The sequence below is a fragment of the Adiantum capillus-veneris genome, chromosome 15, assembly GCF_014529385.1.
Source record: "Adiantum capillus-veneris isolate H3 chromosome 15, ASM1452938v2, whole genome shotgun sequence".
Taxonomy (NCBI): Eukaryota; Viridiplantae; Streptophyta; class Polypodiopsida; order Polypodiales; family Pteridaceae; genus Adiantum; species Adiantum capillus-veneris.
The window spans coordinates 15,821,450-15,837,632 of record NC_140945.1 but is presented as its reverse complement, the minus strand read 5'-3'; the positions used below and the strand labels follow the sequence as shown (position 1 = coordinate 15,837,632).

At 44.2% G+C, this 16,183-nt stretch overlaps 1 protein-coding gene across 2 annotated transcripts in view; it reads right to left on the bottom strand.

The window, feature by feature from the left end:
• Window positions 1–15,463, bottom strand: part of LOC147440320 (NAD(P)-linked oxidoreductase superfamily protein) — a 51,603-nt gene extending 36,140 nt beyond the window's left edge. Inside the window, exon 1 of one of the 2 annotated variants that reach the window (XM_086530107.1) lies at window positions 15,207–15,463. In XM_086530107.1, coding sequence (XP_086386233.1) covers window positions 15,207–15,398 — 192 coding nt within the window. In that variant the 5' untranslated portion in view covers window positions 15,399–15,463. The remainder of the gene's footprint in view (window positions 1–15,206) is intronic. The other variant, XM_086530106.1, reaches the window with a different exon arrangement.
• Window positions 15,464–16,183: the final 720 nt, after the last annotated feature.

The following is a 16,183-nucleotide window of genomic DNA, read 5'->3' as shown; positions in this document are numbered from 1 at the left end:
TTGGACAGGAATCAGAGGGTATACAACAGTGCAAGCGAGTTCCAGCAGGGGAATTGGTTTCGCGCAAGTTTTGGGGCTGTTATGCTGCCGAAATTTGGCCAAATCAAATGGTATCTAGGTGGATACACGTGAAGGATTCCCGGGACCTTACCTTGTAATTTACCCTCCTAAAGAATAAAGAAATACCGAAAGGGGCGCCAATTTTGGGGCCTACTGGTTGTCGGCGTCTGCTCGGAGCATTCTAGCTTCCGAGCCGTGTGTGTATTCAAGTGTTAACTCCCGTCGCAAGTTTTCTTTGCAAAGTGCTCTATGTGTGTGTCTAAAGTAAAGAATTTCGGGTGAAAGCCAACACCTACCGCCCTACGGACCGGTTTCATGGTTCCGTTACCGGGACATCAATCACTTTTTCCTCAAAGAGTGAGCCTGGATTGTTCAGGGTAAAGACACACAGTGCAAGAACACGGGGATTACACTATGGCCGACAAGGGGAAGGGAATTATGGAAGAGGGTTCCTCTTCACAGGACAAACAGGAAATTCCGCATGTACGCCCTGCTAAAAAGTGGTCAAATTAGGGCTGATTTTCTGCTGTGTTTTAGGGTTTGCAAGTATGAACCAAGATGAGATAGGGAGAGGTCTCACGGTGGTAGATTGGCCACTAGATCTCCTGCGGGAGTGATGTGGGTCTGCCAGGTGACATGCTGCTTGCCGATTCTCTGAGGCGATTGCTTGGATTCTATGACGCATTGGTAAATCATCTTGAAATTTGAGCTTGCTTGGTCGTGGGTGGTACGTCAGGTTGTGGAATTATGTTCGTTTGCAGAGGCAAGAGCCTTTTGCAACACGTAAAAGTTAGACGAAAGGTTGCAAGATGCTATGGTGAAGTTCAAGAACTATCCACCTATGGATGCAAAGTGGATGGAAGAGCATGAACTGTCAGAGTCACCAAATGTATTGCAGCTTTACCTTGAGGCCTTTGGGTTACAGCCTACGTATGCCCCAACCCAATGTTTGCAAAGGAGGGGTAATGATAGAGCTAGCACATCAAATGTACTCATGGATTCAGTGCAACAGCAGTGTACAGTTTGACAAAAGTATGAAGGTCTCATTAAGTCATTTGTACATATGTTTTGACAGTCTTTCTTGCGGATACATGCGATGATAAAAGAGTGCTAACAACACAAGATCATCAGTGGCATGTATTTATGGTATGCAATCGAGGACGTTTGCGATTTCAAGAGGGGGGTATGTCACGAGGACGTGGCAATTGCTAACCTTAGTTGTTGGTTTCTTCCAATGATTTTTGTTTTATTTTTGAGACCCTCTTTTTGAAGTTGCAAATGGTCAGACATTGTATGGCCAATGTGAACGGTAGTTTCACCCGCAGACGGGAAGTTGGTCGGCACTGGAATTCGTACAGTAAGAGGATGTCTAGGCTCAGAGCAAGATCATACAGGTCCCCCCCGTCGCACTTAGCAAGTTGGTGGATACTAGGAAGTGAACTCAATAAAGGCATAAAGTCAAGGTGGGATCACCAACAGAAAGTATCCGACAGTTGGGCCACATTGCACTTTTGGATGCGGTCCCAATGAGGATAGATGGTCAGAAGACCAGCGGGAGCCCGACGGAAGCATCTCCTAAAAATTAGGGAACTGCTATTCTGGGCCGTGAAATGTGTTCGCGTCATTACCTTCGGTATGACCAAGGGAACATTTTAGTACTCTGCTGCAAAGTCAACTGATGCACAAGTTGAGAGATTTTTAAGCAGGAAGCCCAATGCGGGGAAATTGCATGTATGAGTGCCAAGTGGCACTTTGTGGTCAATTTACCAAGTCTGGGAGAACAGAACCCGTAACTGACTTTTGAGAGCAGTTTTGGAGGCTGTTAACTTGGATTTTCAGCCATTTCTCTCCATTTTTGAGCTTCCCATGACTTTGCCTAGGTCCAAGGAGCTCATTTTCAGCATTGGAAGGCATCAGATGCGTGTTTACAGGGCTGTTTTGCTGCGGATACGCAGGTTTTGGCAGCCATGGAAATCTTCTCCTTTTTGCATCTATTTGTTCACAGATGCATTACAAGTCAAGGGCAAAAGAGAGGGCGCTCGATTTATGCTGGGGGGATGCTTCATTGAGAGCCTGTCACAGGTTAAGAGCTATGGAGTGCTTCCTTTCCCTCTCATGTACAGTGTGGTGCTAGGAGTGATGCCCTGCACACTACACACTGCTCTCTCTCTCCCCTACGTGCAGTTATGTGATGCCCCACAAGAGGGCTACTCATTTGACTTATGTACAGTTGTGTGGGTTCATGCTTTTGTGCTGAGGCAAGAGCCTCCTTGAGCAGGAACAGGGGTAGCTATCTGCTGCTCCAAAGCAGGCACTGGTGAGGGTCATAACCTCACCGTACAGGTGCAAAATCAGCGCTGTGTATGCGCTGTAAATTCACTGTTTTTCAGCCATACGGACGCCAAGATCATTGGGAATCGTGCCCCACTGGCAAAGGACAATTAGGGGACTGTTTGGGGCTGAAAACAGGGCAAAAACCAGTAAATACAGCGTGCTGAATTTACTGTTTTTGGACAGGAATCAGAGGGTATACAACAGTGCAAGCGAGTTCCAGCAGGGGAATTGGTTTCGCGCAAGTTTTGGGGCTGTTATGCTGCCGAAATTTGGCCAAATCAAATGGTATCTAGGTGGATACACGTGAAGGATTCCCGGGACCTTACCTTGTAATTTACCCTCCTAAAGAATAAAGAAATACCGAAAGGGGCGCCAATTTTGGGGCCTACTGGTTGTCGGCATCTGCTCGGAGCATTCTAGCTTCCGAGCCGTGTGTGTATTCAAGTGTTAACTCCCGTCGCAGGTTTTCTTTGCAAAGTGCTCTGTGTGTGTGTCTAAAGTAAAGAATTTCGGGTGAAAGCCAACGCCTACCGCCCTACGGGCCGGTTTCACGCGAAGTCCTTACTTGGGAATCCCAACTTCCGGGTCACAACTTGAGAGACTACCTCTCTCCGATCCGTGGATCTACTACCCAAACTCGGGTACGAAACCCTTGGACTCATCTGGGTCTAATTCCTCAGAGCGCCTTCTCTTGCAAAGGCTCATGCCTTCCTCTGCTCCTACTCCCTCACTAGGAGGAAGTACTCCTGCAAACAAATACTTAGAGATCATAACATGAAAATCGTTACCTTCAAAGTCTCGACGCTCGAACGCAACTCGGTTCTCGAAAAGCAATTCCCCGGAAGAGATTTCTACATAGAAAATCCTCTCTTCCAATCCTACACACAAAAGAGGTGTATTCTCGGGTTCCTTCTCGTAAATCAGCCCTGTCTACGACGTTTATGGGCTGAAAACAGAGAAAAACAGCAACTTGTTGCGATGGAAACACGCGCCTACGGCTGAAATCTGCAGCAGCATCTCCTCCTTGCAAAGATTGGTCCTCCCTTTGGAAGAGGGCGTGTGATGCCTTTATAGCTCCTTGGCCATGACAAAGATAGCTGCTCGCATAGAGATCGCGGCCGTTTTTCTTTTTTTCTTTTTCTCTTGCGGGAAAAAAAAAAACGGCCGCAATCTCTACGCGAGCAGCTATCTTTGCTATAAAGGCATCACACGGCCTCTTCCAAAGGGAGGACCAATCTTTGCAAGGAGGAGATGCTGCTGCAGATTTCAACCGTAAAGAAGACGTTGCCGGTGATGCCCATGGCTGCCCCAAGTGTACCGGATGTCGCCAAGACCCAGTGCGCGAGTTCCCTCGCGAAGAAGTGCCTACGAAGCGTGTTTCCATCACGACAAGTTGCTGTTTTTCTCTGTTTTCAGCCCATAAACGTCGTAGACGGGGCTGATTTACGAGAAGGAACCCGAGAACACACCTCTTTTGTGTGTAGGATTGGAAGAGAGGATTTGCTATGTAGAAATCTCTTCCGGGGAATTGCTTTTCGAGAACCGAGTTGCGTTTCGAGCGTCGAGACTTTGAAGGTAACGATTTTCATGTTATGATCTCTAAGTATTTGTTTGCAGGAGTACTTCCTCTTAGGGAGGGAGTAGGAGCAGAGGAAGGCATGAGCCTCTGCAAGAGAAAGCGCTCTGAGGAATTAGAGCCAGATCAGTCCAAGGGTTTCGTACCCGAGTTTGGGTAGTAGACCCACGGATCGGAGAGAGGTAGTCTCTCAAATTGTGATCCGGAAGTTGGGATTCCCAAGTAAGGACTTCGCGTCCGGGAAAGTAGAGTTGTTTTGCAGGAAGAGGACTCTGGAAACAGAGTTGGAAAGAGAGTTGCAGGGATGTCATGCCCTAAGTCTGGAAGGTGAGATCCAGAGGCGAGGACCTTGGTTCTCAAGGATTTGGAATAAGGAACGGAAGTTCCTTGGAATAGGGTTTTGCCCTAGGAATTGGAAGCTGAGGCTTCCGAGAACCATCAAGTCTTATTCTAGAACGAACGTGGTGATACGTTCGGTTCAAGTGCTTGTATAGACTTCTCCTCAGTAATAAAGAATATTACAGGGGGGGACAAGCCCATCTTCTGGTCCCCAGTACTGTGTCGATCTTCTCACTCTCTCTCTCTCTATATATATATTTATTTCTCTCTATATCCTTTGGCTTCAGTAATAAGTGATAAATTCTATTTATCCGAGTATATTTTATATTGTTGTGCGCTCCCGTTGTGACAGTGGTATCAGAGCATGGTCTCCTCTCTTTCTCTGTAAAGGAGGACGACTCTGGGAAGATACGGGAAGAAGCCATGACAAGCCAAGAGAAATGTAAGCAAGCGGAACCCTAAGTCCTGCAGGAAAAAGCTCGCAGAGTTGGAATTTTTTTTTTTCTCTCTGCAAGAAGTCGACACAAGACTTGGGATTCTTTGAGAAGGCGACAACAGCATGATGCTCAAGAACCTAGAGAATCCAAGGAGCGGAATTCTCAAGATTGTTCAGAACCCAGAAGATATCCATGAACATCAATCAAGAACCATATAAATCCCGTCATTCCGGGAAGGATATGAAGAAGGTCTCTAGATCTCAGAACACTCCGATCAAGTTTGATACTTTTGACGGAACGGAAGATGCCCCGAAAGCTACCCCTTTCATTCGACAGTTTGAAGTTGCCTTTGCAAACGGCAATTTCTGAGAAGCTTCGAAGGTGAGGCATGTGACCAAACACCTCAAGGGGATTGCAAGTACTTGGTGGTATACCAAAGCTCTGCAAGGAACTTACAACAACAATTCAAGGCTGAATTTTCCGACAAATTTTGTTCCTCTACGCTTTGAGGAAGGCATCCAAGAAGATTGGGATCGGTTTGCCCGATAGGATCACGAGTGAGTCAAAGCAAGTAGTGGTTCACTCTTGCCAAGGTAGCTCCATTCTTGATCCTCTCTGAGGAAGGAAAAATGAACAAATTTAACGAAGGACTTTTGCCCGAATTTTGTAAACGCATCTGCAAGATACTTTGCAGCAGATGGTAAAGTCGGCAATAAAAGCTGAAAGTGTACACCTTAGTGTACATAGAATACAATCCCCGCAGTGGGACAAGAACCATTGAGCACAGAAACAACGAATTTTTGTTACCTCTCCTCGAAGGATACATTGCTATCCGGAGAAAGTTTGGAGTAAGGGAATTCAATCTAACTACTGAGTTTTTGAATAGAAGACCCTCAAACTTTTAAGTGAGAGGGCAGGTCTTTGATCAAAGTTAAATCTTTGAGGAACTCGTCAACTGCGTATTGCTTTTATGCACCAGATATGCACGTGTCTAACAAGGACAATCACTCTCGAGTGTTTATGACAGTAAGGTTGAGTCAGAACATTGTTTTATACGATGAACTCCTTTGCTTAACCATCCGAAAGGTCCATGATTGATCTGGTATCCAGTAATTCTCCAACAATTACTTGCTATTGCGGGTAGGAAATTATGAAGGAACCATTCTAAGCTTTCAAGCAAAGAAAAGCTTTCATGAAGCTTGAGTACTCTTAAAGCCCACATCCCCTACCCGGTAAGGGAAGATATGGTAGTGCTTTTTGCACAAGTGAATGAACACTCTCTTTACGAGGGAAGGAACACGCGACGACTACGGCCTGTGCTTGAGGAATCCAAGGATTAAAATCCTAGATTATTTGATGAGCGGGTTTTGCTCTAAGAATCGAGCCAAGGGATCGTCAAGTTGAGCGTCTTCGCTCTAAGGATCTTACGAAGGGAAGGTAATTTCCCAGGTTCATCGAAACTCTAACACAGCTTAAGAATTATGTACACTTTTGAGTACATGGATAACACACGAAGATGCAGACCTATGCCAAGGAATTGGACGAGAGTTTGTTATACTCTCTTGAGCGCCTTTTTGCGCGCAAGGATATTCCGACAAGAGAATCTCTATTTGAGATGTGTTCGGTAGAAGGAATTTGAGTTCTCTACGGAGAAGAGGTTTTCTTATGGTCGTTGATCATTGAGTACGCTATGTGCTTTTACCATTACAGTAGCAACTTTTGGTTGTGGTATATGTTTCTCCATGAGCAGGTCAAGTAGCATTTACACGCTGCTGGAATAAATTCGAACTATTATGTTCGTAAGAATATAGTTCGCCAACCATTTCAAAATGGTAAGAATTACATATGGGAGAACATCCCTGAGAATCAAAGAGGGTTCGCTCTATTGTGAACCGGGTTTGAACGTACGTTCAGAAAATGCTATGGCTAGAATCCTATCTGCCTAAGATTTTGCAAGGCGTCATTGATGCTCGCAAGGTGAATCATTTTTTATGATTCTGTAAGGAAGAGACTCTAATGGGCGTCTGGAAAACACTGCTGGTGGTAATAACTCGCAGGAGGAAAAAATTGGAAGGAAGTGCCGCCGTGCACAAGGAATCTTCCGATTGGAACCGTCCGCCTACGTTGAGCGACGGCCCGGAATAAGAACCTTCTTTAAGGTGATCACAAATTGTGAAAGAAAGACATAGAGCTTAATGCTCTATGACTTGGGCATTCCCTATGTGGATGGACACAAGAGGTTTCATACCCTTTGGACTAACAGCGCAGGATTATGCGCAAGGACAGATACCTAGATTGATTTCTAGGAAGATTATTCTTCTCGAATTTGAGAAGTTAACAGAGTCTCTGATAAGGAAACTTTGCATCAGAACAATTGGCCTACCCAAAGCAAAGGCTCCAGAATAAGAACTTACTTTGGTAAGATGGCACACTTTGTCTACCACGGGAAGATTCACATGAGCTTAATGCTCTCGACATGTCCTATGCGAGAGGACACAAGAGGTTTAATATCCTCAAGACTAATAGCGCAAGGTTATGTGCAAGGGCAAAGACCTAGATTGATTTCTAGGAGGATTATTCTTCTCGGGATTGAGAAGGTGGGATTGAGTTAACAGATTCTCGGATAAGGAAAACTTCCAATCTGTTGGAAAGACGTGAATGATGAGTTCTTACATGGCTCGTAAGTTTGATGATTGTTGAAGGATATCCTCGAGGTACTAGAGGAAGGACATGAACCAGTAAGGTAAGTATTGAGTTCTTGAATTTTTGTTTACTTTAATTTTTTAATTCTCTTTTGAGAAAGAACTAGCTCAACTCACCCTTGAGCAAGATTTGGAATCTTTCCGGTTTCTCCCCGAGAGTTCAGTTGGACCTCTACAATTGAGGACAACTGTTTATAAGTGAGAGGGATGTTGCTAAATTGGCTTTATCTGATAATTCTAAGTGAATTATTGGATTTATAAGTGAGGGGGTTTTCTCGCTTGGAACAACAGGAAAAATAATTCTAAATGAATTATTGGAATTTTAAGTGGGAGGGTTTTTCTCACTGGAGACATCCGAGTACAGAGTATTCCTAGTGCGTCATTTAAAGTAATGACGGGAGCACTGAGAACAGGAATATATGTAAGGCCACCAGGAACGGGTACTTCTGATGCGTCACATCGGATGGGTGACAACTTACAAGGAGCATTGAAAAGAAGTATTCGACCATCCGGGAACGGGCATCTCTGATGCATCATAGGATGGGTGACATAGAGCATCGTGAAGGAGATTGTACCGTAAGTTCGGTAGGAAAAGACTAGGTGATGGGTATTCCTGATGCGTCACAAGGTGGGTGACGGGTGCATCGGAAAGGGGATATCCATAGTCAAGAGGAAATTCCGAACTATGTTGGAATTGTGCACAAGGAAAAGCAAGCACTTGAAGATGGGTTCAGAGGAAACTTTTGAGGAAAAACAGATGCTTTCTGAGAAAGCGGGATTGCTTTTCGGGAAAGCAGATGCTTTCCCACGAGGAAGTCTATGTCTGCATTGCAACTGTGCATGTGATTGCATCCAGGGACGCCTGGGAAGTGCTGTGAAAGCATTGTTTTTAACTTATAAGGTTTTATTGAGTTTTTGGGCAGGTTCAGACTATTCTTAAAATACGCTGGCCGCCCACTTAATAAGTGGGTAGCCATCTGATAAATAAGGCAACAAATCAGCCAGCGTTTTATATCTCTCTTTTTCAAACAGAAGAGCGGGAAAAAAAAAAAAAAAAAAAACGGCCGCAATCTCTACGCGAGCAGCTATCTTTGCCATGGCCAAGGAGCTATAAAGACATCACACGCCCTCTTCCAAAGGGAGGACCAATCTTTGCAAGGAGGAGATGCTGCTGCAAATTTCAGCCGTAAAGAAGACGTTGCCGGTGATGCCCATGGCTGCCCCAAGTGTACCAGATGTCGCCAAGACCCAGTGCGCTAGTTCCCTCGCGAAGAAGTGCCTACGAAGCGTGTTTCCATCGTGACAAGTTGCTGTTTTTCTCTGTTTTCAGCCCATAAACGTCGTAGACGGGGATGATTTACGAGAAGGAACCCGAGAACACACCTCTTTTATGTGTAGGATTGGAAGAGAGGATTTTCTATGTAGAAATCTCTTCCGGAGAATTGCTTTTCGAGAACCGAGTTGCGTTTCGAGCGTCGAGACTTTGAAGGTAACGATTTTCATGTTATGATCTCCAAGTATTTGTTTGCAGGAGTACTTCCTCTTAGTGAGGGAGTAGGAGCAGAGGAAGGCATGAGCCTCTGCAAGAGAAAGCACTCTGAGGAATTAGAGTCAGATCAGTCCAAGGGTTTCGTACCCGAGTTTGGGTAGTAGACCCACGGATCGGAGAGAGGTAGTCTCTCAAGTTGTGATCCGGAAGTTGGGATTTCCAAGTAAGGACTTCGCGTCCGGGAAAGCAGAGTTGTTTTGCGGGAAGAGGACTCTGGAAATAGAGTTGGAAAAGAGAGTTGCGGGGATGTCATGCCCTGAGTCTGGAAGGTAGATCCAGAGGCGAGAACCTTGGTTCTCAAGGATTTGGAATAAGGAACGGAAGTTCCTTGGAATAGGGTTTTTCCCTAGGAATTGGAAGCTGAGGCTTCAGGGAACCATCAAGTCTTATTCTAGAACGAACGTGGTAATACATTCGGTTCAAGTGCTTGTATAGACTTCTCCTCAGTAATAAAGATACTATTACGGGGGAGGGACCATCCCATCTTCTGGTCCCAGTACTGTGTCGATCTTCTCACTCTCTCTCACTCTCTATTTATTTCTCTCTATATCCTTTGGCTTCAGTATTAAGTGATCAATTCTATTTATCCGAGTATATTTTATATTGCTGTGCGCTCCCATTTGTGACTGTTGCTCTAGAAGTTTTTTACCTTTATGGGGTCAAGCATAGGAAGTACACCTGTCTCGAAACATTTAGAGCTGGCACGTAGTCAAACGAAATCGCATAGGTTGAGTCAAGGTGTTGCGAGAATCCCAAGAATTTGTGCGTTGTTATCGAGGATTCTAGGTATTTGCCAATATATCATCGGTGGTAAATTCCAATCTTCCCTTCATAAGTTTGTAGCCAACCGCACCATGGTCCATAAGCCCTTGGATTGTCAAGACTTGTTTGGGCTAACAGTATTCCTGTAGTGGTGATGGTAATCTTATGGAATAGCGCTCCCACAGGTCGTACAAGGTTATCAGCTTGACAAAAGACACTGGAAGGTAGATATCTAGAAACTTCAAGTTGTAGTCTTCTAGAGTTTCTGTGGCCAGCATTTTCAAGTTGCCCCATTCTGCCAGAAGCTGCACTTCAAATAAGGATGTCATGTAGCTTCGGGCAAAAATATTCTTGAAAGCTTCCCAAGTCCTTGGAGTGTGAGGCTTGGTAGATATAGAACTCCACCACTGCATAGCATTATCTTTGTGAAAAAACTTGCTCTATCTGTCTAGAAGGGATCGGTGCGCTCTCAGAAGAGCAGATGCCTGAAGCTTTAATACCACAGTAACCGGAGGGCACCAAATACCAACTAAAAGAACACACTGTAACATAACTTTAGCACGTCAAAACACAACTCAACACACACACACACAAAGAATCCACACGGTAAACATGGAGTGGCAGGGCCCCAAAACCATGGGTTCCTTTTTGGTATTTTTTTTGTATAGCTTCACAAAGGTACAACTTTCGGGGGTCTCCTCCAAACTGAGAATGCCAAAGTGAACCCCCAAGTACATATTTAAAGGCCCCTGTAAAGGCCCTTTGCCTCAAAAAGCATCATACGTGAAAAGCACTACTCCCCAAAAATACTCATATCCACTGTCTGGCGCTGATCTCAATTTTTGCAAAACACGAATGTTCGTACAGTGCCACGTCAACAAGGCTCCGTGTATCTAGGGCTTTCCGTACGATCAACAACATCAGCGATTTTCGGGCTGGCTGCCCACATCATCAGTTTTTAGGGTTGTGTCCCCCCCTCGGCCAATTGTCCACAATTGGAATCTTTGATGACCCTAGCCCCCATGGGGCCTTGCCACGTCATCAAACTTAAGACAATCGGCCTCCACTATCTTCTTCACTGGTATGAAATGAACTTGCCTGCGGAATCTATCCACAATAGTCCAAATGCCATCATGCCCACTCTGAGTCTTGGGAAGATTGAAGATGAAGTCCAACGCTCTATTCTCCCATGGTCGATCTAGATTTGGCAAAGGTTGTAGGGAGTCCTGTCACTTTATGTCTATTATACTTCACTTTCTAACATACCAAATAAGTACGCACAAACTCACCGACATCCTCCTTGACCTATGGCATATAGAAGTAAGTCTCAACGCTAGTTCGCATCTATGCCTTTGTGTCCAACAAAAGAAGGATTTTCACACTCTGTCAACACCTTTGCCTCAAACCACATATAACACACGACATGGTCTTTCGCATCAAATACCCTTCCTTGAGAGAATACCTTGCAACAATCCCCCCATGTTGTACCCTATTGAAGATCTCACCAAAATCAAGGTCTATAGCATACTGCTCCCACATCGCATCAAAGTCCTAATGATGCGCTGATGCACCAACTACATCAACGATATTTATGGCTTGCGAGACGACACATATGCCACAACATTCTTCTTTCCCTTCAAGTACACTATCTGAAAATGAAACTCCGACAAAATGTTCGCTCGTGAAGTGTTTTTCTGATAACTTGTTCTGAGACAAGAATATCCCAAACTCTGTAATCCATGTACATTGTATAGTCTACCCTGCACAAGTAATGCCTGCATGGAGTCAAAGCATGACTAATTGCTAAGAGCTCCTTTTCATAAATCTATGCAACCCTCTCTAGCTTTGACAGCATTCAACTCTCATAAGCTATCATATGGCCTTCTTGTAGCAAGACCGCACCCAGACTACTTTCACAAGCATCACAGAAAACCTCAAAATATTTTTAAAAATTTCATAAAATCAACACAGGCTAAGTAGTCAACTTCTCCTTGAGTCTCTCAAACGCTGCAATCTATGAAGGTCCCCAAGTGGATGATACCCCTTCTTGAGTCAGGATCTACAACGGCGAAGCAATCTCTACAAATTGTATAGTGAACCGCCTATAGTAAGAGCATAAGCCCAAAAAGCTTCTCACATCATGTACGTTTCTCAATGTAAGCCAAACACGATAGCCCCACTTTAGCTCGATCCTTGGACGAAAGGATGTGTCCCAAAAGGTGTATCTCTAGTAGAAAGAACTCGCTCTTCTTTCCCTTGATCACCAATCTGTGTTTTCTTAGCACCTTGAATACTAGCAACAAATGCTCTCTATGTTCCACTTCGTATTTGGAGAAAACAATGATGTCATCCAAAAATGTGCCCATGCTCTCAAAGATCCTATCCATCATCCTGATGAACGTTGCAAAAGCATTTGTGACACCAAAAGGCATCACCAAATACTCGTACTCCAAAGGATGTTTCACGTGACACATCCCAACCGTATGTGTCCGTGGACAAGCTACACCACAGCAAGTTTCAGTCAGTCCATCAGTCTAGATTTAGCAGTGATCTGGCACTTTTGTGAGTCTATTCGTAGACCGTACATGCCCAATCACTTAGCATAGATGCATATCCTCCGGTTGCACACAGCATGATCATCTGAATTCCCATCAGAATCCATTAGCATCAGTTAGAGGAATTTTCCAGTGCATTTAGCCTATTTTTCTATTTTTGGTTATTTTCACTTATTATTTTTAAGTGACTTTCCAACAAAAGTAGGTAGGGCAATTTTGCTAAGTTAATATATAAGCAAACCCAAGTTAGCACTTTCTGGCAGAAGAGGCAGCAGGAGCTTCCCGCTCAACAAGCAACTTCTCAGCAGTACCCCCCCTCAGCACCCCCAGCAGTAAGCATCGCCACCATCTCCCCATACCTGGCATTTTCTTTCCATAGCATCAGCCATCGCCCTTGGAGTTCCCCCTTCTGGCGATAGTTACCTTGCAGATCAGCCCCAAAGGCCTAGCGTTTTGGGATCTCAGCCCTCAGCAAAAACGCCAGCAACAGATCAGCCTGCTAGCGTTTTTGGCTCACAAGAATCAGCATTTTTGGCAGCAGATGTCCAGCCCATAAAACGCAGCATTATTTGCAGATCCACAGCGTTTGTGGGAGCATGTAGCCCAGCGTTTTGGCAAGGAAAAGCCTGCAGAAACCAGCGTTTTACCATCAGCATGAACCCCCGCAAGATCCACCATTTTCAGCCATCAAGACAGCAGTAAAACAGCCAGTTTCAGCCCCGAAAACAGTCCACAAATTCAGCCAATAGAAGATCCCAAATTTCAGTCATCACCGTCATCGTCATCGACATAGTCCCATTGCATCAGTCCGTTGCATGCGCATTGTACACCTTTGTGCAATCAAAGTTAGACCACTCTCGCCGACGAGAGTGGGGCCTTCGGAGGAGGGTTTTGCAACCTCTCGGGTGTCGTATCTCTTCTCTCTCCTTCTCTCAGTCTCATTCACTTGCACGCACAATATCCACTCACTTTGTTCGTGATCACAACACTCTACAAGACGGAAGGCTCTCTCCTTCCCTAAGAACTAAAAGGAACCTTGAGCAATAAAGATCACTAATCTTGAGAAAATACAACATTCATTCTGCTGCACCTTACAGGATGTCATGAACACAGTCTTGTATACATCTCCACGAGCAATCATGATCCGCTAATAACGACTTTTGAGGTCAATCCAACTGAACGAGTAGAATCCTGTAATATATCAAGTATATCATCAATCTTGGTTATTGGAAACCGTTCTTGATTGTAACTTTATTAAGAGCCCTGTAGTCTCTACAATTGTCCAAGACTTGTCTTTCTTCTACACAAGTAGCACTAGAGAACAAAAAGGTGAAGTATTGTGCTAGATCAAGCCCTTTTTCAAAAGTGGCTCATGATTTCTTCTTGTTGAGCTCTGCTCATTCTACAAGGTAGTCGACTCGGAGGAGTACTACCAAGTGAGTACTACCAAGTATCAACTCTATGGTATGATCATCTGGTCATTCAGAAGGTAGCTTGCCCTGCAAAGCCCCTAAGAAACAATTGACATGAACTTGAAGGAACCTCTAACACTCTGATTCTACCTCTCTAAAACTTTAGTCCTTATTTTCCTCAATAATTACAAAGATCCAGTAAACAAAAAGGCTTGATTTCATTAATTTTGAAATGGATAAACCCAATACAAGAGGGATTGAGTCGCCTTTAAGTTTTACATCAATGAGCACACTTCTGCCCTTACTATTCTTTCACTCAAATTTCCTAGCCAAATAACCCACGACTACGATGTTCCTGTGGTGTCAAGGCATCCCCAAAAATACTTCATGCCCTGGTGCCGCTAACTCTGCATCCATCTGTGGTCTGATCTCTTTGATTTCCAACCAAGCCGCTATCTCTAGCGAGATAAAATTGGCCTTGGCTCCGGTGTCAAAGAAAATGAAGGCCTCTTGATCCTGTACTTTGCCCCACGCTTTGCAGAGATCAATACTCTCATCCTGCTGGTCTCCAGGCGGCCTCATGAAATCTCATACAAGTCCTGCTTTCATCTTTCCCTTCTTTGCTCGCTCTTCTACAACCGTGGAAGTTTCTTGTCTGTCCTCAAGCTTGTCCGCTTTCTCTCTCTATCTCTTCTATCAGGCATCATGTACCACATCGTCACTTGGTGACATTCTTCATGCAGATTTGCCAAGGCTTTGCAAGACTGCAACTAAAAAGCCAGGTCCATTCACTCAACCGGAGTTGAGCGGCAATAAGAGGTCAAGCATTGCAAGGCAGACTTAGGTAGTCTTCACTTGAACATGTCTCATTTTAGATGAGTTCTGGCTACTAGACAATAAAGGTTTCTTGTGCAACCAACGTTTTGTATCTTGTAAAGTATACATTGTGTATTTGAAGTGTTTCTGTACCTCACCTTCCTCCCTCCCCATTTCCACCCTTTTTTTCTTCCAAATTTCTCGTATTGTTCCAATTTCGTGTTCCATGTCTCTACAACCATGGAGCCAGGAGTCCACTGAACTGATGAAAAAGAATTTTTATTTGTCCGGTTAGGACAACAATGAGATGAACAACGGAATCTCTAAGATGGGTTCATTCATGCGTGATGGTAAGCCAAAAGTAAGTGCAAATACTCCTGTTGGAGGCTAAGCTCTTTGAGGACAAATATGCGCAATGGCAGAGTTTCGCATACAACATACTGCAATTCTGATCAGAGGTCTCTCTCTCTCTCTCTCTCTCTCTCTCTCTCTCTCTCTCTCTCTCTCTCTCTCTCTCTCTCTCTCTCTCTGACTTTGTATCAGATCCACCACTTTGTAACTTTCGGGTCTCATAGGTCATTATGGCCTTTTGAAGACGTTAATATAACATTTCATTTCATTTCATTTCTCTCTGTGTGTGTGTGTGTGTGTGTGTGTCCCGTACCGTGCCAAGAGTGACCTCGCTTATCAAGAGGTCGGAATCCCCTAGTTTGTTGTAGCGGAGAGTGACGGGAGGAGTGGAGGTGAGAGCAGCTCGACTTTGCAGACACGGGCACCGACGTTTCAAGCTTCGTACAAGCAGAGGCGATGATGGAACACTGCTGACGAGGAAGGAAGAGTTCAGCAGGTGCGCCATCGCTCCTTCACTTCCCGGCAACAAGGCAATGGCTGTGTTTCCAAGGTGATGGATGGAATTTTATAATCCCCAAAATACCCCCCTCATTTGAGGAAATTTCCCTCATTCCCGAAATACCCCTAATATTTTGTCATAAATTCTTAAAATGCACTTCGAATTTTTCAAGATTTCCAAGATACTCAAGGTTGCGAGATTAAATGTCACCAAAGATATAAAAAACTTTAGCTTTTTATAAGAAGACAAATTGTCTATCAATACAAGATGCTAAAACTAGAATTTGAGTTGGTTACGTAGGCTTTGGAGATTAATTGATTTATTTATTTTTAGGCATAATTACCTTTTTTCCGAGGTAATTTGTGACAAGTTACATGCTATGCACTCAACTAGTCTTGCTTGGTGGGCCTTGCTATATAACATCTATAGAATATAACAGGACATGCAAATTGACTTTTAACAGCTAACACTGAAGGGAACAAGAGCAAAACTAATTAATTGGGAAGGACGGCATTGCGTGAAATGGATATACACTCCGATGACCAAGCACCCAACAATAATATAGAAGTGAGGACAAAAGGAGTGTATATTCACTACTATGATACACCACATGCATTCACTACTATAGTACATCACATACATTTGGCAAGCAGACCGTATGCAAAAATTTGTGTGTAACTCACTTGCAGATGTTGGTCAACATTGAGTGTATAGTTCTGAAAATGAGATCCAAATAAACCACAACAAAGGAAGTAATGCGGAAAATTCTAAAACAAGCAAGTAGATAAAGC